At 54.3% G+C, this 19,443-nt stretch overlaps 2 protein-coding genes across 2 annotated transcripts in view; one reads left to right on the top strand and one right to left on the bottom strand.

The window, feature by feature from the left end:
- LOC135405355 (zinc finger protein 629-like) overlaps positions 1-404 on the bottom strand; it is a 50,574-nt gene extending 50,170 nt beyond the window's left edge. The window contains exon 1 of the mRNA XM_064640041.1: positions 365-404. The gene's annotated coding sequence lies outside the window, so the exon portion shown is untranslated. The remainder of the gene's footprint in view (positions 1-364) is intronic.
- A 153-nt stretch (positions 405-557) lies between these two features.
- On the top strand, positions 558-8,647 carry LOC135405512 (zinc finger protein with KRAB and SCAN domains 1-like). The gene is made up of 2 exons (XM_064640216.1): positions 558-632; positions 7,258-8,647. The coding sequence occupies exon 2, from the start codon at positions 7,395-7,397 to the stop codon at positions 8,256-8,258; it is 864 nt and encodes a 287-aa protein (XP_064496286.1). The 5' UTR covers positions 558-632; positions 7,258-7,394; the 3' UTR covers positions 8,259-8,647.
- Positions 8,648-19,443: the final 10,796 nt, after the last annotated feature.

The following is a 19,443-nucleotide window of genomic DNA, read 5'->3' as shown; positions in this document are numbered from 1 at the left end:
CCCTCAAAACCGTCTAGGACCCCTTAAACTCCCCAGAGACCCCAAAACTGCCGAAAAGGTCCCCGCAAAGCCCCTCAGGATCCTCAAACCTCCTCAGAGACCCTCAAAGCCCACCTGGGAAACCTCAAATCTCCTCAGAAACCAAAACCCCCTCGGAGGCCCCCAAACCCCTTCAGGGACCTTCAATTTCCCCCCGAGTCCCCTCAGGAGAGCGAATCCCCTCAGGGACCCCTCAAAACGTCCCCGGGACCCCCGAACTCCTCCGTTAAACCCTCCCGAGCTCTCCAACCCACAGCCGCGCTCCCCGCAGCCCCCGAGGGGATCCCCAGACCCCGCTCTCGCCGCCCCCCCCCGCCAGACTCACAACGACAAACAGACCCCGCCGCCATCACGGAGTCCCGGCACCCAACATGGCGCTGGCTCTGCGCGCGCACCGCCCGGACTGACCCGCCCTGCAGCCAATCAGCGCGCGGCCACGGCCCCCGCCCGCCCTCTGCCACGCCCCCACCCCGCGCGGGGCGGGTCTCTGAAGGCGGAGGGCGGGCAGAGCCGGCGCCATGTTGGCCGCGTGAGAGCGGCAGTGGAGGGGGTGGCGGTCGCTGCGCTCGCTGTGTGAGCTGGCGGGGGTTTCGGTGAGAGCGGGGCTCTGGGGATCCCCTCGGGGGCTGCGGGGAGCGCGGCTGTGGGTGGAAGGGCTGGAGGTCTCGTGGAGGCTTAGCGGAGGAGTTCGGGGCTTCCCGAGGAGGTTTTGAGGGGTCCCTGAAAGGACTCAGGGGGGAGGTTGAAGGTCCCTGAAGGGGTTCGGGGATCTCTGAGGGGGTTTTTGTTTCTGAGGAGATTTGGGGGGATCCCAGGTGGGCTTTGGGGGCCTCTGAGAAGGTTTGGGTTTCCTGGGGGGCTTTGCGCGGACCTTTTCGGCAGTTTTGGGGTCTCTAGCGGAGTTTAAGGGGTCCCAGACGGTTTTGCGGGTCCCTGAGGGGGACTGGGGGGACCTTGAATGGGCTTGGGGGGTCCCAGGTGGGTTTTGCGGGTCACTGGGAGGGTTTAGGGGGTGCTGGGGAGGGATGAGGTCTCTGAGAGGATTTAAGGGGACTTTGAGGAGGTTTCGACGGGTCGAGGGGGGGATTTCAGGGTTTTTGAGGGGATTTTGTGGAGTCCCCTAAAGCCCAGCAGTGGGTTCATGGAGTCCCCCAGCCCCCAGGGGAGGGGTCCTAGGGATGCCCCCCAAAATCCGGGAGGAGATGTACCACATCTGAGTAAAGGGATCCCTAGACCCCCGTATATCCCAGTGACTTCCCAGTGACCCCCTCAGCGACCACCCAGTGTGTCCCAGTGACCTCCCATTGCCCCCCAGTATGGGCCAGTGATCCTCCAGTGAGCACCCAGTAACCCCCAGTATGGCCCAGTAACCTCCCAGTGTCTCCCCGTGTGTCTTGTTAATCCCCCAGTAACTCCCCAGTTCTCTGCCAGTGTCCCCCAGTGTGCCCCAGTTCCCACCCAGTCCCTCCCAGTGCCCCCTGGTTCCCCCCAGTGTGTCCCAGTATCTCCCAGTAATGACCCAGTGCCCCCCAAAGCCCCCCAACTGTCCCCAACGTGTCCCCAGATGCCCTTGACCTTTCTGTGAGTGTGGGGGGATGGAGGTGTGTTTTTGTGGTCAGAGGGTCCAGGAGGGGCTCCTGGGGTGAGATGGAGGGTTGGGGACATCAGGGATGGGGTTTGGGGACAGTGGAATTCAGGGTGTCAGGGGGGGATTGGGGCCATGGGAAGGCCCTGGGGACACTGGAAACACCAGGGGGGTCTCAGGGTGTCAAAGAGGAAATTGGGGACACCCAGAGAGTCTTGGGAACACCAGGAGGGTCTCAGGACTCACCTGCTCATGGTGCAGCCCCTCCCCTCCCCCCTCAGGCCTTAATAACCCCTCCAAATATCCCCTAACCCCTGTTTTCCCTTTAATCCCCTCCCCCCACAGATCCTTTTGACTCCCCAAAACCCCTTTTAACTCCCCAAAATGCACCTAAAACCCCCCAAATCCTTATCCAACACCCTCCAGATCCCCCCAAATCTCCCCCAGCCCCCCCTCAAATCCCTTTCAAACCCCCTCCCCCAAAAGAGGGAGCCTGGGACAAGAACAGTGGGCTGCACTGGGGGCACTGGGCTGTACTGGGAGGGCACTGGGGGGGGCTCAAGTGTCCCACAGCAACGTGGCCCAGCTCCAGGAGAGATCTGGAGAGCAGTGAGGAGGTACTGGTCTGTACTGGTCTGTCCTGGTCTGTGCTGGTTTTTCCCCCCAATCCCCAAAGCCCCTCCCCAGCTCCCCCAGGACCCTCCCTCACCCCAAAGTCCCCCAGGCCCCCCCAGGCCCCTGACTTGGTCCTGCTGCCCCTTGAGCATCTGCAGCTGCTGCAGAACCAGGCATTTCATCAGCAAATGTGCAGCTGACACCAAGCTGGGGGTGTGTTGATGTGCTGGAAGGCAGGAGGGCTCTGCAGAGGGACCTGGCCCAGCTGGATCCATGGGCTGATTGCAAGGGGATGAGGGTCAAGCAGGCCAAGGGCCGGGTCCTGCCCTTTGGCCACAAGAAGCCCCGGCAGCCCCCCGGGCTGGGGCCAGAGTGTCTGGAGAGCAGGCAGGCAGAAAGGGAGCTGGGAGTGTGGATGGACAGGAAGCTGAACAGGAGGCAGAGTGTGGCCAGGTGGCCAAGAGGGCCAGTGGATGGTGGCCTGGCTGAGGAAGAGTGTGGCAGCAGGAGCAGGGAAGTGATTGTTGGGCTGGACTGAGTGCTGGTGAGGCCACCCCTGGAGTGCTGTGTCCAGCTCTGGGCCCTCAGCTCAGGAAGGCCCTGGAGGGGCTGGAGCAGGTGCAGAGAAGAGCAGCGAGGCTGGGGAAGGGACTGGAGCACAAGTGGTGTGAGGAGAGGCTGAGGGAGCTGGGGGTGTTGAGGCTGGAGAAGAGGAGGCTCAGGGGAGACCTCCTGACTCTCTGCAAGTCCCTGCCAGGAGGGTGTAGCCAGGTGGGGGTGGGGCTGTTCTGGCAGGAAGCAGCAGTAGGACAAGAGGGCCGGGTCTTGAGCTGTGCCAGGGGAGGTTTAGGTTGGATATTAGGAAGCAATTTTTTGCTGAGAGAGTAATGAGGCCTTGGAATGGGCTGGGCAGGGAGGGGGTGGAGTCCCCGTCCCTGGAGGTGTTGAAGGTGAGAGTGGATGTGGCCTCAGTGCCATGGTCTGGGAAGCACGGCGGGGTTGGATCCAGGGTTGGACTTGATGATCTCGGAGGTCTTTTCCAACGTGGCTGATTCTATGATTCTCTGATTACCATTCCTAATTTCTAAGTTCCAGTCCCCCTCCCACAGTTTGCCCCTGTGAGAGGGTTTAGTGATGGTATGGACTTGATATTTTTTTCACCTCATGTGGAGAGTTTTCAGACAAAACACAACCATTCGTTATTGGGGGAAGGGGAAAATATGTACAAAGGTTTATTTACACACACATATATATATTTACATTGAATTAAATTCCTCTTTTCCTTCAATAAAATTCAAGAAGAAAAGAGAAAAGTCTTTCTGTCACTCCTCAGGCCACAGTTCCTTCATTTCCGTTTTTTGTGGCACTGGTTAGTGTCCTTCGTTTTCCTGAGGCAGCAGATTTAAGTGTGGCAGTCCGGATTTTTGTTCTTACTTTTGTGGAAGTTCCAACCCCGAGCCCGAGCCTTCGGGGGATTTTCCTTGGAGACCTTCACTTCTCTTGGGTTAGAGCATTTAAGGCAGCTTTCAGTTCAGTCTTACCAGAGCTCCTCTGCTCTGTCTCAGCTCGCCAGCATGATAGAAGCAGCAGCAGCAGCAGAGGGCACGGCCACCTCCTCCGCATTCCGTCCTGGCTCAACTCTCAGGACGACTCCAGGTTTTCAGCTCCTTTCTCCCTCTCTCTCTCTAGCTGCTGCTGCATTTCGGGACTCCCTAAGGGTTTGGAAGTCCAACCCTCTTCAGGAAGTCTCTGGGTTTTGGGAAAGTAATACAGTCTTACCCCAAACCAGCTCTGTTGAGTTTTCCTCTGTTTTGCTGCCAGCTCTCCCTCCTGCAGGAACATCTCTGCGTCTTTCAGCTGACTTCATGTTATCTCGTTGCTACTGGCTACCTTTTGGCTTTCAACCATCGCTGTCTCTGTTCAGGACTGCTCCACTGCTGCTTTTCAGTGTCTTCTGCTGCTGCTGACAGTAAGGAAACTCTTCCAGCTCTTGATTACGGGACCCGGTCCAGCTTTGACACTACACCGGGTCTCTCGTAGCCTCAACTGGGGGCTGGGGGCCCTTGGCCCCCAGAGGGGCTCACTGGCCCCCAGAGGGGCTCACTGGCCCCCAGAGGGGCTCACTGGCCCCCAGAGGGGCTCACTGGCCCCAGAGGGGCTCACTGGCCCCAGAGGGGCTCACTGGCCCCCAGAGGGGCTCACTGGCCCCCTGCTTTCTCCTGGCTCAGATCATGGCTACCTCCCTTCTAAACTATCTTCACCACCTTCTCTTCCGTTTCTGTGGGCATGTAATTTCCGTAGGGCGCACGTGGACTATTGATTGGTCCGGTAAGAGTATTATCAGTGGGGCAAACCATTACTACCTCAGAGAAAGGGTTTTTCAAACCACCATAGCTGCCTAGGGCTGGGGGCAGCTGGGGATGTTGGGACCAGCCAGTGCTGGGGCTGAGCAGAGCACGAGGCCTCTTGCAGAGCCCTGGAGCAGCCTCCCACTTCCCAGCCCCACCCTGGTGGGGTGACACTGTCCCCTCCCTACAGGACACTCCCCCCAAAATCTTTGGGGGGCCCTTTTGTGTCTTCCTGGTTGCTGATTCCTGCTGGAGACATGAGGGCCCCTCTGCAATCCCATCCATGGGGCACAATCTCCTCTGCAGAGCTTGACTCACTGCAGACTTTGCAGGGAAATCTGTGCTGGCAGCTGCATCCTGAGCCCCAGGGCAGTTTGTATCTCCGAGTGCTGGTCCATCCTGGGGACCCAAGGGATCCTCTGCCATTCCATCCATGCAGCAGGAGTCACCCTCCTGCCCTTGACTCCCTGCAGAGGAACAAGTGCCCTCTCTCTGTCTGGGAGAAGCCAGATGCTGCCCCTGGGCCATCAGAAGTGGTGCTGAAGCCTCTTTCAGCCCAGCCCCGGGTGCAGTTTTCTCGTCCCCTCAGCGAGTGCCCGCTGCCCCAGCCAGCACTGACCAACCAGGGCGTTTGGCACACTTGGATTGGTGGTTTGGAGAAACAGCCCCAGACTGGCAGGTGGCCAGATAAGCTCCAGTAAGAACTCTGGCGAGGTGCCTGCACTGGCAGGGGGCCAGGGGATTGCTGCTCCATGGAACCGGCTGGAGCTCTGGGTGAACCTGAGTTGAAGGGCCTGTGACCTGTGGATGAGTCCAGCATGGAGCAGAGACCCCCCTGCAGCCCAGGAGGAGCCCACACCGGACCAGGGGATGCCCAAAGGAGGCCAAGAGCCCATGGGAAGCCCCTGCAGAGCTGTGGGAGCAAAGCCCTGGTTTCCAGGGCTGCCCCCCCGCCCCAGTTTGTTGGGTTTAAGTGCAAACTGCAGCAGGGCCGTCCCTTGGCAGCAGCCGGTGCCGTGACACAGGCTGGGAGATGTGCCAGCCCAGGAGGGACTGAGGGCAGGGGGTTCGTAGGGACCATCCAGGGCCCCTCCCTGCCCACTGACGGAGAAGAGAAGACAATGCCAGGAGGAAGGAACTGGCTGGCCCAGAGGCACAGGAGGGAAGTCAGGCACTCTGAGCCATACCTGGGGAAAGGAATTGCAGCAGGGGGAGATCGGCACCACCAACTCCTTGAGCACCTCCTCAGAAGGGCCCCCAGACTGCAGTGGAGGAAAGAACTGCAGCTGTGACTGGTGGGCACAGGGAGGAGGGAGTCAGCCAGCGTAGAGGGCTGGGAGCGGGAAGGAATAAACTGAGAAGGTGACGGGATAAAGAACTTGTGTCGAGGTTTCTCAGTCAATTGGAGTGATTTTGTGGCACTGCTCGCTCCGCGGGGCTGGGGAGGTGGCAGCGGGACACCCTAACCCACAGCCCCCCGAGGACCCCCAAAAACATTCAGAACCCACCCAGGACCCCACCCAACCCCTTTTCTGGGGGACTTCTCTGGGCACTGGTGGTGCTGGGAGCCCCCCCGGCTGCGGGTGAGGAGCTCTCGGGTGAGTGGGGGGTGGGAAGGGGGAGGTCAGTGAGAAAAGGGGGGTCAGAGAGGATAAAGGAGTGGTGGGACCCCAGACTGAGTGGGAGGGGAGTGGGACCCCCAAAAGTGGAGGGGGGAGGGGCTCTGAGGTTTGGGGGATAATGGAAAATGGATGGAGAGGTCAGAAGAATGAGGAAAGGGGAGGGTGGGACCCCCAAACAGAGCATGAGGGAGCTGGGGAGTGGGGGGATGATGTGGAAAGGGGTGGGAAAGGGGGCAAAAAGTGGGGGTCGGGACCCCAAAAGTGATCCTGGGTGGGCTGGGGATTGAGGGGACCATGAAAAGTGGAAGGAACAGGGAAAAGGGTGGAAAAAGGGGGGGTGGTCTGGCAGGTCCAACAGCTCCATAGGGGTCTTTGGGCACAGGGGGGTTGGCAAAGGGAGGTGGCCCCCCTGAGCTCCCAACGTACTGTGGAGTGCTGGGGGCTGCTGGATCCAATGTTCTCAGGGCACAGACATTTCTTTGGGCCAAAGAGCCCTAAAACACTTGGCACAGACCACACTTTATCACCATCTGTTCTCCAACTACTCTGCTAGTTCAGAGCAGCACAGTAGGACAGTGGTGACCCCTGGGATCCCCGGGACAACAAAGTGGAAACCCTGGAGAAGGGGAATGTCTGGGAATGTGGCACCCTGAAGGTGAGAGTCAGAGGAGAAGGGACCCTTGGGACCCCCAACACTCCCAGCATCCCTAAATGGGACCCCCAGCATCGCAGACAGGGGAGACCCTCCAAACCCCAGAGGGGAGAGACCAGAGAGGGAACTTCTGGGAGAGATGTTTTGGGCTAATTTTGTATTTTGGAGTATTTTTTAGCTCAATCTCAACTTTTTGCACTTTGGGTGGGCTGGGGTCTTCTTGCTCTTTCTGGGGGTTTTTTTGCCTGATTCTCAGTAGTTTCAGTTTTTCTGGGCTGAATCTTGGTGTTTTGGAGGTTTTTATGGACACAGGATGCCCGATGAGTTCTAGAGATGGACTTGGGCAGGAGGAACCCCCAAGCCAACACACTCAGCCCTTGTTTTCCCCCCCATCAGGATTTGTCCTTCCCAAAGCTTGGGCGGATGGAGGAGGAGGCTGCGAGGAAGAGGAAGATGCCTTGGGCCCCCCAGGCAGGTGAGGAGGAAGTCAGTGTCCCTTTGGGCGGGTGTTGTGCTGGCTCTGTCAGCCGAGCATGGCCCCGGCTGCAGGACAACCCCGCTGGCGCCGCCGTCCTGCCGGGGCCAGAGTTGGGGGGATGTCCTTGGCCTTCCCTGTGGGCCGGAGGCAAATCCCCTCCCTGTCCTTCTTGCTTCCTGCCCCAGGCCCCGAGCTGAGGACGGAGAGCCCGGAGGACAAATCCCCCCGGCAGAGCCTGGTGGGAGAGGCCGTTTTGAAGGGCTCCCCGGCGCAGGAAGGCAGCGGGGAGGAAAAGGGCCGGAGATCCCCCCGCAGGAGGGGCTCCAAAGCCAGCCCAGGGTGCTCTGAGGAGGAAAGAGCCAGCCTGTGCCAGGAAGGCGGCCGGAGCTTGAGGCGGAGCTCTGACCTGGTGGTGCCTGAGCAACCTCCCAGCAGGGAGAAGCCCTTCAGGTGCTTGGAGTGTGGGAAGAGGTTCAGGAAGAGCTTCAGCCTCATCCGACACCAGCACATGCACACTGGGGCACGTCCCTACACGTGTGGGCAATGTGGGAAGAGCTTCAGCCAGAGCTCCAACCTCTGCACCCACCAGCTCACCCACACCGGAGAACGACCCTACAAATGTGGGGAATGTGGGAAGTGCTTCAGCCATAGCTCAACCCTCCGCAAACACCATCGTATCCACACTGGGGAACGGCCCTACAAGTGCTTGGATTGTGGGAAGAGGTTTCGGACCAGAGAGAATCTCCTCAGGCATGAGCAGACACACACAGATGAGAGGCCCTTCCGCTGCACCGACTGCGGGAAGAGCTTCAAGCGGAACACCCACCTCGTCAGGCACCGGCGCATCCACACCGGGGAGTGTGGGAAGAGCTTCACCCAGAGCTTTAACTTGACCTCACACCAACGGACCCACTGGTAAGGGAAGCCCTCGAGTGCCCCGACTGCAGGAAGAGCTTCGACCGCTGCTTCCACCCTGAATGAACCCCCTGATGGGGAGGCAACCCCTGGAGTCCAGTGACTGTCAGTCCATCCCTTTTGACCACAAAGGACCAGTCCCCTTTCCCAGGGGCAGGTTCTTCCAACAGGACCCTTCCTGGGGTGGTGTGTGGAGATTCCTGCCTTGGCTGGGGACCCCCCAAGGTCACTGCTGGAGGTTGAGAGCAGAGATCTCCCCACGAGCGTTGGTCTGGGGGAGTTCCATCCATCTCTAATTAAGAATTATTGCTTTTGTGCCAGCTTGAGTAGAATTGCTTCAACAATTGCTTTAGTGTAGAGCACTGTCCTCTCTTCTCCTGTACTCCTGGTAGTTTTAGTGTTTCTAATGTGCAGTAAATAATTGTGATGAAGATCTTTTGTCTGATCATTTGTAACCCTAAATAATTAATTTCTATCAATAGATCTGATTTGCCATCATTAAGACCTGGGGGACAAAAGTGGTTCAGTCACACCTCTGTAATTCCTCTAAACTGAAAGTGTTAGCAAGATTCAAGGCTGAGATTGGATCCAGCAGCCCCCAGCACCCCACAGGAAATTAGGAGCTCAGGGGTCCACCGCCTTTTCTCAGCCCCCCTGTGCCCAAAGACCCCCATGGGACCGTCGGACCTGCCAGACCACCCCCCTTTTCCACCCTTCTCCTTGTTCCTCCCACTTTCCCATTGTCCCCTCAATCCCCAATTCCCCCTCAAAAAAGTTTTGGGGTCCCAACCCCCAGTTTTTGCCCCCTCTCCTGTGGGTGCTGAAGGAGAAAATGAGGCTGCACACACAGAGTTCCATTGCAGGACTTGTCCACCCATCTTTCCAATGTCCCCCTTTCATTGGGGTTCCTTTGGAAACAGCACCTGGACTTTGTCTTTTAGTCCACTGGAATTCCCAGCATGGCCCCAAAGCAGTGCCCTGATCCCACACATTCCCCTCCCCTCATGTGCTGGCTGTGTTCAGCCACCAGAGAAAAACACAGGCTGCCCTGCAGAGCGTTCCAAGTGGTTTCCACTTTGGCAAACAGCCCTCTCTGGATGGAAAACACCAGTCAAGGCCAAAACACTCCTGGTTGATCCTGATTAACTGAATGCAGCTGCTGCTGCCTTAACTTGTTCCCACAGAAATTCTCAGGGTTCCTTTGCTTCCAGGAGGCCCCACATGTCCCAATGGCCCCTGGATTCCATGAACTTCCAGAGTCTCCAAAGGTTCCTGTAGTTCCATGAGGCCCTGCAGTCCCCAAAATGCCCTTTGGATTCCAGGAGATTTCCCATTGTCCCAGGGTCCCTTGTGCTTCAGAAGCAGCTGCAGTGGGACAGTGGCCCCTTGGTTCCGTGAGCTCTGCAGTGTTCCAGGAATCCTTGGGTTCCAGGAGAGCCTGCAGTTTCACAAGGACCACTTGAATGCAGGAGGTTCTGCAGGGTCACAGTGGCCTCTGGATTCTGGGAGGTTCAGAAATATCTCAGGGCTCCCTTGGTTCCAGGAGGACACACATGTCAGCAGGAACCCTTGGTTGCAGGAGGTTTGACAGTGTCCCAGAATTCCTTTGATTTCATGAGGCCCTGGATTGTCCCAATGGACTCCTGATTCCATCAGCCCCCTCAACGTCCCAATGGTCCCTTGGTTCCAGGAGTTTCTGCAGCATCCCAGGGTTCCTTTTGTTCCATGTGTGACACCTGCAGTGTCACAGTGGGCCCTGAATTCCAGGAGTTTTCCCAGGGTGACAGTGCTGCCTTGATTCCATGAGATTGCCCAGTGTCCCAGGGCTCCAGAAGGCCCTGCAGTGTCACAGTGGTCCATCGTTCCATGAGGTTACTCATTGCTTTATTTGCCTCAGTCTTTAACACCCAAAGCAGTTGTCCTCAGCATCCCCAGCTCCCAGGGCTGGCAGTTGGTGATGGGGAGCTGAGTGAAGCCCCCAGAATGCAGGAGGAAATGGTCAGTGACCTGCTCTGCCAGTGAGACCCCCCCAAGTGCCTGGGCCCACATGGGATGCAGCCAAGAGTCCTGAGAGAGCTGGAGAAAGAGCTGGCCAAGCCACTCTCACTCATTGCCCAGCAGTGCTGCACAACTGCACAAGTCTCAGCTGACTGGCAACAAGCAAATGGGATGCCCATCCCCAGGAAGGGCCAAAAGGAGGATCTGGGCAACTCCTGGCCTGTCCCACTGACCTCAGGACCGGGGAAGTCCATGCAGCAGATCCTCCTCAGTGCCATCCCATGGCACGGGCAGGACAACCAGGGGATCAGGCCCAGCCAGTGTGGGGTTGGGAAAGGCAGGTCCTGCCGTGCCATGTGATGTCCTATGATGGATGTGACATCAGCTGTGATGTCACAGGGGAGGTGTGATGTCACAGGAGAGGACGTAATGAAAGAAGAATGATATGATATTACAGGAGAGTTTTGATGTCATATGATGGATGTGATGTCATAGAAGAGATGTGATGTCACAGGAAGGATGTGATGTCATATGACATCATAGAGGAGCCTTGATATCAAAACAAGGATGTGATATCACAAGGGAGATGTGATGTGATGTGATGTGATATGATGGTTGTGACGTCATAGATGAGCCTTGATGTCACAACAAGGATGTGTTGTCACAGGGCATATTGTGATGTCACAGGGAGGATGTGATGTCATAAGGGAACTGTGATGTCATGGAGAGGACGTGATGTCAGAGAGGAGGACGTGATGTCACAGGGATGATATGATATCAGAGGAGAGATGTGATGTCATAGGAGAGATGTGATGTCACAGGAAAGGATGTGATGTCATGGGGGAGCTGCAATGTCATAGGGAGGTGTGATGTCATGGGGAGGATGTGAAGTCACAGGAGATGTGTGATGTCACATGAAGGATGTGATGTCATAGGAGAGCTGTGATGTTACAGGGACGATGTGATGTCACAGGGCAGGACGTGACGTCACAGGGATTATATGATATCACGTGAGAGGTATGATGCCATATGATGGATGTGATGTCATAGAAGAGATGTGATGTCATATGATGGACATGATGTCAGCTGTGATGTCACAGGGGGCTGTGATGTCATGGGGAGGTGTGATCTCACAGGGAGGATGTGATGTCATAAGGGAGCTGTGATGTCACGGGGAGGATGTGATGTCACAGGGATGATATGATATCACAGAAGAGATTTGATGTAATATGATGGATGTGACATCATAGGGGAGTGGTGATGTCACATCAAGGATGTGATGTTAGATGGAGGATGTGATGCCACAGGGCAGGTGTAATGTCACAGGGATGATATGGTATTACAGGAGAGATGTGATGTCATATGATGGATGTGACGTCAGCTATGATGTCATAGGGGAGTTGTGATGTCAAGGGGACGATATGGTCTCACAGGGATGATATGCTATCACAGGAGAGATGTGATGTCATATGAGGGATGTGACGTCATAGGGGCAATGTGATGTCACAGAGGAGGTGTGATGTCACAGGGAGGATGTGATGTCATAGGGAACATGTGATGTCATAGAGGAATGACACATCCCCCCCCCCAACCTTGCTCCAGCTAAAACCGTGGAATTTGTCTTTGTTTCCCTTGGGTTCAAGGTCAGGCTGTTTTATTTCCAGGGATGTCTAGAGATGAGTTAAGGGGAGCTCAGACCTTTTGGTGAGGAAGGACTTGTTTACTCTGGAGCATTTGAACTCAGCCTTTGTTCCTGGTTTCTTCCCACTCTTTCAGAGCAGTTCATTTCCCAGGGGGAAAGCTCTGATTCCCCAGCACAGTCAGGTTCTCCTGAGCTCAGGAGGTTTTACTTGTCTCATTTTTCTCTGGTATTAATTCTGTGCGAAATTCTTGCTTCCTAGGTCAGTGAAATGTTAGAAGAGCAAGAATCTCACCTTGATCTTGGACAGAACACTTATAGACTTTCTCTTCTATTGAATTCTTCCCTAATAGTTCTGGATGACAGGACACCCATGTGGAAAGTCCTTTTTCTGGTTTTCAGGACTTAAAATCGATGCTTTTCTGATGTGGGTTTTTATTGAAGTGTTAGTTATTTAACTGTGAGAGTTGAATTGAGTGTTCCTTGCACCTTTAAAAAGTGCAACCCCTTTAATCTATTGTTTTAAAAACCATGCATTAGATGTCAGACAACACAAAGACAGCAGGTAGAGATAACCCTGATGTAAGTGATGGTTCCAGTCATCCCGTGTATGGATAAAAAATTTCCAAGGCTTTGTTCCAAGGTCACTGCCCCACCCCCACCCTCTGCCTGTAGCCCCCACACCCCTGGGAGCTGCCCACTCGCTGTCCTTACTGCCTGCACAGCGCAGGGCTGGGGGGAATTGAGCCAGGCAGGAAAAGTGAAGGGCAGTGATCGCACAGTGGTGAAATGATACGGGAAGTAGCAAACAACCTGACTGGGGGGAGCACAGTTTGGGAAGGGGGCACAGGGAAAACCCACTGTGATATTCCGGGGTAAATAACAGAAAATAAACAGAGGAGGGTCCCCTTTCAGATATGGTTTATAGATCAGTGCACTGTGTATAGTGTAAGATAGCTTCGGAAATGTAAGAATGCAGTTTCTACAGCTTTTACTACAGTGACACGTTTTTTATAAAATATATAAAGAGATGATAAGTTGGGTGTTAGATTGGGCTTTGTTTTGGTGGGGTTTTTTTGTGAATGCTTTGTCCCTCCTTGCCCCCCCCAAAGGAGGTTTCTTGAATGTACCTTCTTACAGATAATTTGAAGGATTAGTTTATATAAGCCTCTTAGAGTAGATGCATTTCAATGAAATTGGGGCACATGTCTTTTTGGCTTTGGTGCAAGGTTCAAACTAATTTTTTTCTTTCCCTTTGGCTCAATTAAAAGCCATCTTAAAACCTTCCCAATATATTGTGGGAGTGCAGGGCTTGAGGCGTGTGGGATTGAATGGACACAGAGAAAGAACTAACATTCAGAAACATATCTGCTTCTCTGTTTCAATTAACAAACCCCACAGTTTGACACATTGACTTGAAATTCCCACAGAAAAAGTAGCAGTGTGTATTCCCTCTGACACCTTGGCCACCCTAGAGCAAATAAAGATGCTGAGGAGTAAAAAGGAGCTCCAGCAGGCTCTGAGTTTATTTGCTTTTTGGAGAAAACATGTTCCAGACTTCTCCATTATTGCTGCCCTGGTGGCATCATGCCAGATAAGAAAAGGAGTCAGATAAATAGATCATTCCTTCTTTTTAATAATGGGTCCGTAGTGGGCCAGATTTCCTCTTTTTGCAGGAACCTGCCAGCAGATGAGATCAAACTGTGTGAGACAGATAAAGCTTTCAATTGCTGCAATGGGCAGAAGAGAGAACTGCCCCCACAACTGCTTCTGTTTTCAGTTTACAAGTATCCCATGAGAAAACGGAGTAGCAACAAGACTGGAGAGTTGTACTGTTCTTTGCAGCGCTGGTTGTTTGCATGTGTTTGTGTTTTTATCTTAATAACTTTGTGATATGCACGTCTGTGTGTATTTTTGTCTCAGTAGTTTTGCAATATGTAAAAGTTTACCACAAACATTGTGTTTGTGTCTCCTCTACTCCCAAAATTGCTTGTATGATCAGTTTATTAATAATTGTTGACTTATTTGTGTTTTTATCATGAGCCACTCACTGGTAAGATTGTGTAAGAAAAGCCATTTTATGTATTGCTAGTTTAATTTTTTCCAAGGCTATTTTGTCTTTTTATTGAAAAACAAATTGGCTTGGGAGAAGCTTTTAGATATGTGTAATTCTGTCTCAATCAATTGAGAATCAAGAAACTCCACCAAATTTAGCCTGGGAGTTGGTACAAGAATTTATGCATTTTTGGAATCATACAAATATGTATTATATGCATTGATGCTCTGCCTTGGAAGGCATCAAATTTTATATTTGGCTAAATTTCTTAAAATATTAACAAATGAAACTAAATCTAGACAAAAGAAAAGAAAGTGTTACCTGAAGAGAATATAAGAAAGCCTTGTACCAACTCCCAAGTAACTCAATGTATTTGCATAAGAACTGATGTGTAATTTCAGGTCCAATTTCAAGACACATTGTCCCCTCTAACAGACTCATTATTATAGAATCACTACTACTCATGAGTTAGAGACAGTGGCTAATGAAAATTAGATTTGTGTCAGTATTAAATCCTGATGTTTGTAACTTTGTTAATGTTAGGAAATTTGATTGTAGCTATTGAGATCCTATTATGTCCCATATGCTTACTATTTTACTGTAAGGTTTCGGTTTTTCTGGAGAATTGCATTGCATTGGGAAAAGATTTGTGCTCTCTCTTCCTTTTCTTTACTCTTCTCTCTTTCTGTCCACTACACGAAAGGCACCACCCACAAAGAAGATTCACAGTGAATGACCGAAGAAGAGAAATTATTGAGTGCATAAATCACGGGGTGGTGTCAGAGACTGAAATGGTTCATGATTTATACATTCTAGGATTGCCAAGGGACTCTTGCAGGCTTCTGCAGGACTTTTGCATTAGACCCCTGATGGCCCATCAAAGCCCATCCCCCCCTCTGCCAATCCTGAAAGGCAGGAAAATCCCTTTTCCCAGGCCCCTCACGGGAACTCTGCGCAGGCCCAGGAGATGTTGGGGGTTCGTGGCATGGCCCGGGACACCATCCATGGATATAATAACTCATAACTTCTTGGGTGTGGGGGCTTCCCTCCCCCACCCCCAACGGATCAAGGCCACCACTTCAACTGACAACTCCCAAGTTCCATCTCTGGACCCCGTGGGCGGTGACTATAGACATCTTTCCACTCTCAGCTTTGCTTTCTCTTACACTCCCTTACCCTTATCCTTCCTCTCCCTTATGCATTTTCCCTAAAGGTTCTCTTTATACCACATTACTGTAGATGAGAGATATAGATGATAACACCCAAAATGGCAACATACCTGTTTACCTTTGAAACAACATTGTTCTAAAATAAACCCTACATATATATGTTTTCAAACACCAATTATTCAGTATCGTTTCACTCTAATCCACCCCAAGGGATTTATTAATAAGAACCTGGTTACCTCCCCCTTTCTGGGATGGGTGGTAACAGACCCCTTGTAGCAGGATGTTCTACCTGGAAAAGAATCTCATCAGAGAATGCAAGCACTGCAAGGTCTCTGTGGTGAGTTACTGCTGGTGCCAAAGGGTTGGTTTAGTGTTGAATTGTGCCAAACCCAGCCTGGTTCCCCAACCTTCCAACACACACCCTGCTTTTGGAAGCAGAGTTTGACAGATCAGCTGCTCACTGGCCTGGGAATATGTGACTGGCCATCCATCACTGGATAAGGATAAAAGCCCAGGGCCAACTTTGACAGAGCAGATTCTTCCACAGACTTTGTTGAAGTGTGTGCAGCTTCTGCTGTGAAGCAGGGACAGCTCTTGATGGTCACTGCCCAGGGGGGAAAAGAAAGAGAGAGATCTGCCTTGATTTATTTCTATCAGACCCCGCCGGGCCCTCCCCGCTTCCTGCCGGGATCGGACACCGCCGGCGGCCCCGGCCCTGCCGGGCTCCATCAGCCTGAGCAATTGCTGCCAAGGAGGGGCCGGGGGCTTCCTCTTGGCCTTCGTCTCCCTGGCGCTGGGGCTCGGCTTCTACCTGTGCCAGAAGGTGAGGGGGGTCCCAGGGGGTCGTGTGTCCCCCCAGAGCGTCTGTGCCCCCCCGGGGACCCCCCACCCCAGTGTCACCCCCTTTTCTCTCCCCACAGAGCTCCTGAGCCGCCGGTGGCCGCAACCCCTCCCCGGGGCCTCGGGCCCAGCCTGGACCCCCTCCCCATCCCCATGAGTATTTTGGGGGGTCGTGTGTCCCCCCTGTCCCTGCGTTTATTCTGACATCACCCAGCTGCTCCCAGTGATCCCAGTAAAGCTTCCCAGTTCTCCCCAGTCCCGGTTATTTGGGGGCAGTGGGGGAGGGGTTTGGAGGGTCTCTGTGCAGTGGAGCTGAGTTTCGAGGGGGCAGAACCGACCCCGGGATGGATCGGGAATGGGGACCCCCTTGTGTCCCCCTTGTGTCAACCCACTCCGGAGGGGCTTTGGGAGAGCACCTGCCCCTCAATAAAGCACCCAGCTCACCCCAAAAGGTGCTGGGCATTTGCCCAAAACCTCACCACAGCCCCTCAAAGGACCCCCAGACATACTTCAAGCCCACCCAGGACCCCATCCAACCCCTTTTTTTGGGGACTTTGCTGGGCACTGGTGGTGCTGGGAGCCCCCCCGGCTGCAGGTGAGGAGCTCTCGGGTGAGTGGGGGGTGGGAAGGGGGCAGTCAGTGGGAAAAGGGGGGTCAAAGGGGACAAAAGGGGTGGTTGGGCCCCAAACTGAGTAGGAGGGGAGTGGGACCTCCCAAAAGTGGAGGGGGAGGGGCACTGAGGTTTCGGGATGATGGGAAATGAGTGGGAGAGGTCAGAAGAGTGGGGAGAGGGGAGGGTGGGACCCCCAAACTGAGCATGAGGGGCTGGGGAGTGGGGGGATGATGTGGAAGGGTGGGAGAGTGGGGAAAATGAGGATTGTGACCCCCAGTAATCCAGGGTGGGCTGGGGATTGAGGGGACAATGGAAAAGTGGGAGGAACAGGGAAAAGGGTGGAAAAGGGGGGATGGTCTGGAGGGTCCACCAGTCCCATGGGGGTCTTTGGGCACCAGATTTTGGCCCCCCTGAGCTCCCAACTTCCTGTGGGGTGCTGGGGGCTGCTGGATCCAATCTCAGCCTTGGATTATGCCAACACTTTCAGTTTAGAGGAATTACAGAGGTGTGACTGAACCACTTTTGTCCCCCAGGTTTTAATGATGGCAAATCAGATCTATTGATAGAAATTAATTATTTAGGGTTACAAATGATTTGACAAAAGATCTTCAACAGAATTATTTACTGCACAATAGAAACACTAAAACTACCAGGAGTACAGGAGAAGAAAGGACAGTGCTCTACACTAAAGCAATTGTTGAAGCAATTCTACTCAAGCTGGCACAACAGCAATAATTCTGAATTAGAGATGGATGGAAGAATCTGCCCCTGGGAAAGGGACCTGGCCCTTTTTGGTCGAAAGGGATGGACTGACAGTCACTGGACTCCAGGGGTTACCTCACCATCAGGGGCTTCATTCGGGGTGGAAGCAGCGGTCGAAGCTCTTCCTGCAGTCGGGGCACTGGAAGGGCTTCCCTTACCGGTGGGTCCGTTGGTGTCTGGTCAACTTAGAGCTGTGGGTGAAGCTCTTCCCACACTCCCCACACTTGTAGGGCCCCTCCCTGGTGTGGATGCGCCGGTGCCTGACAAGGGTGGAGTTCCGGTTGAAGCCCTTCCCGCAGTCGGTGCAGAGGAAGGGCCTCTCATCCGTGTGTGTCTGCTCATGCAGGAGGAGATGTGAGCTGGTCTGAAACCTCTTCCCACATTCTCCACTCTTGTAGGGCCGTTCCCCGGTGTGGATGAGCTGGTGGGTGTGGAGGTTGGAGCTGTGACTGAAGCCCTTCCCACATTCCCTACATGTGTAGGGCCGTTCCCCAGTGTGGACACGCTGGTGGGTGTGGAGGTGGGAGCTCTGCCTGAAGCTCTTCCCACATTCCCTACAAGTGTAGGGCCGTTCCCCACTGTGGATGTGCTGATGTCTGAGGAGGTGGGTTCTCTTCCTGAAACTCTTCCCACATTTCAAACACCGGAATGGCTTCTGCCTGCTGGGAGGCTGCTCAGGGACCACCAGCTCACAGCCCTGGCTCAAGCTACAGCTGCCTTCCTGGCACAGGCTGGCTCTTTCCTCCTCAGAGCACCCTGGGCTGGCTTTGGAGCCCCTCCTGCGGGGGGATCTCCGGCCCTTTTCCTCCCCGCTGCCTTCCTGCGCCGGGGAGCCCTTCAAAACGGCCTCTCCCACCAGGCTCTGCCGGGGGGATTTGTCCTCCGGGCTCTCCGTCCTCAGCTCGGGGCCTGGGGCAGGAAGCAAGAAGGACAGGGAGGGGATTTGCCTCCGGCCCACAGGGAAGGCCAAGGACATCCCCCCAACTCCGGCCCCGGCAGGACGGCGGCGCCAGCGGGGTTGTCCTGCAGCCGGGGCCATGCTCGGCTGACAGAGCCAGCACAACACCCGCCCAAAGGGACACTGACTGCCTCCTCACCTGCCTGGGGGGCCCAAGGCATCTTCCTCTTCCTCACAGCCTCCTTCATCTGCCCAAGCTTTGGGAAGGACAAATCCTGATGGGGGAGAAAACAAGGGCTGAGCACGTTGGCTTGGGGTTTCCTCCTGCCCAAGTCCATCTCTAGAACTCACCGGGCATCCTGTGACCATAAAAACCTCCAAAACACCAAGATTCAGCCCAGAAATCCCAAATCAACATGATTCAGGTAAAAAACCTCTTAGAAATAGCGAGATGAACCTCCTCACAAACTACAAAAAGTTAAATTTAAGTGAAAAAATACACAAAATATTAAGATTCAACCCAAAAAAAGGGGTTTAATTGGGAGGATGAGGAGAGTGAGGTCACTTCACGAGCACTTGATTGAGTTGCAATATATTAATCAAAAGCTGTATTAATGCAGTATCACTTAAAACTCTCCAGGGCTGTTCCTCGAGGTTCTATGGCCCCCTGCCAGTCTGGGGCTGTTTCTCCAAACCACCAATCCAAGTGTGCCAAACACCCTGTTTGGTCAGTGCCGGCTGGGGCAGCGGGCACTCGGTGAGGGGATGAGAAAACTGCACCCGAGGCTGGGCTGAAAGAGGCTTCAGCACCACTTCTGATGGCCCAGGGGCAGCATCTGGCTTCTCCCAAACAGAGAGAGGGCACTTGTTCCTCTGCAGGGAGTCAAGGGCAGAAGGGTGACTCCTGCTGCCTGGATGGAATGGCAGAGGATCCCTTGGGTCCCCAGGTTGGATCAGTACTCGGGGATACAAACTGCCCTGGGGCTCAGGATGCAGCTGCCAGCACAGATTTCCCTGCAAAGTCTGCAGTGAGTCAAGCTCTGGAGAGCAGGTGTGCAGGGACCTAAGGGGATTATGGACAGGGGCCCAGCAGGGACAGCCAGGGCCTGAAGGGGAAGGCACAGGGACAACCTGGCCCCCCACACTGCCAGGGCTGTCTCTGCTCCTCCTTGCAGGCTCCGTGGCCAGGCACAGGTGGTGTTCCTGGGTGCCCA

This window comes from Pseudopipra pipra, chromosome W, assembly GCF_036250125.1.
Source record: "Pseudopipra pipra isolate bDixPip1 chromosome W, bDixPip1.hap1, whole genome shotgun sequence".
Lineage (NCBI taxonomy): Eukaryota > Metazoa > Chordata > Aves > Passeriformes > Pipridae > Pseudopipra > Pseudopipra pipra.
Note: the sequence above shows the minus strand (reverse complement) of the source record. Positions and strands in the feature narration are given on the sequence as shown.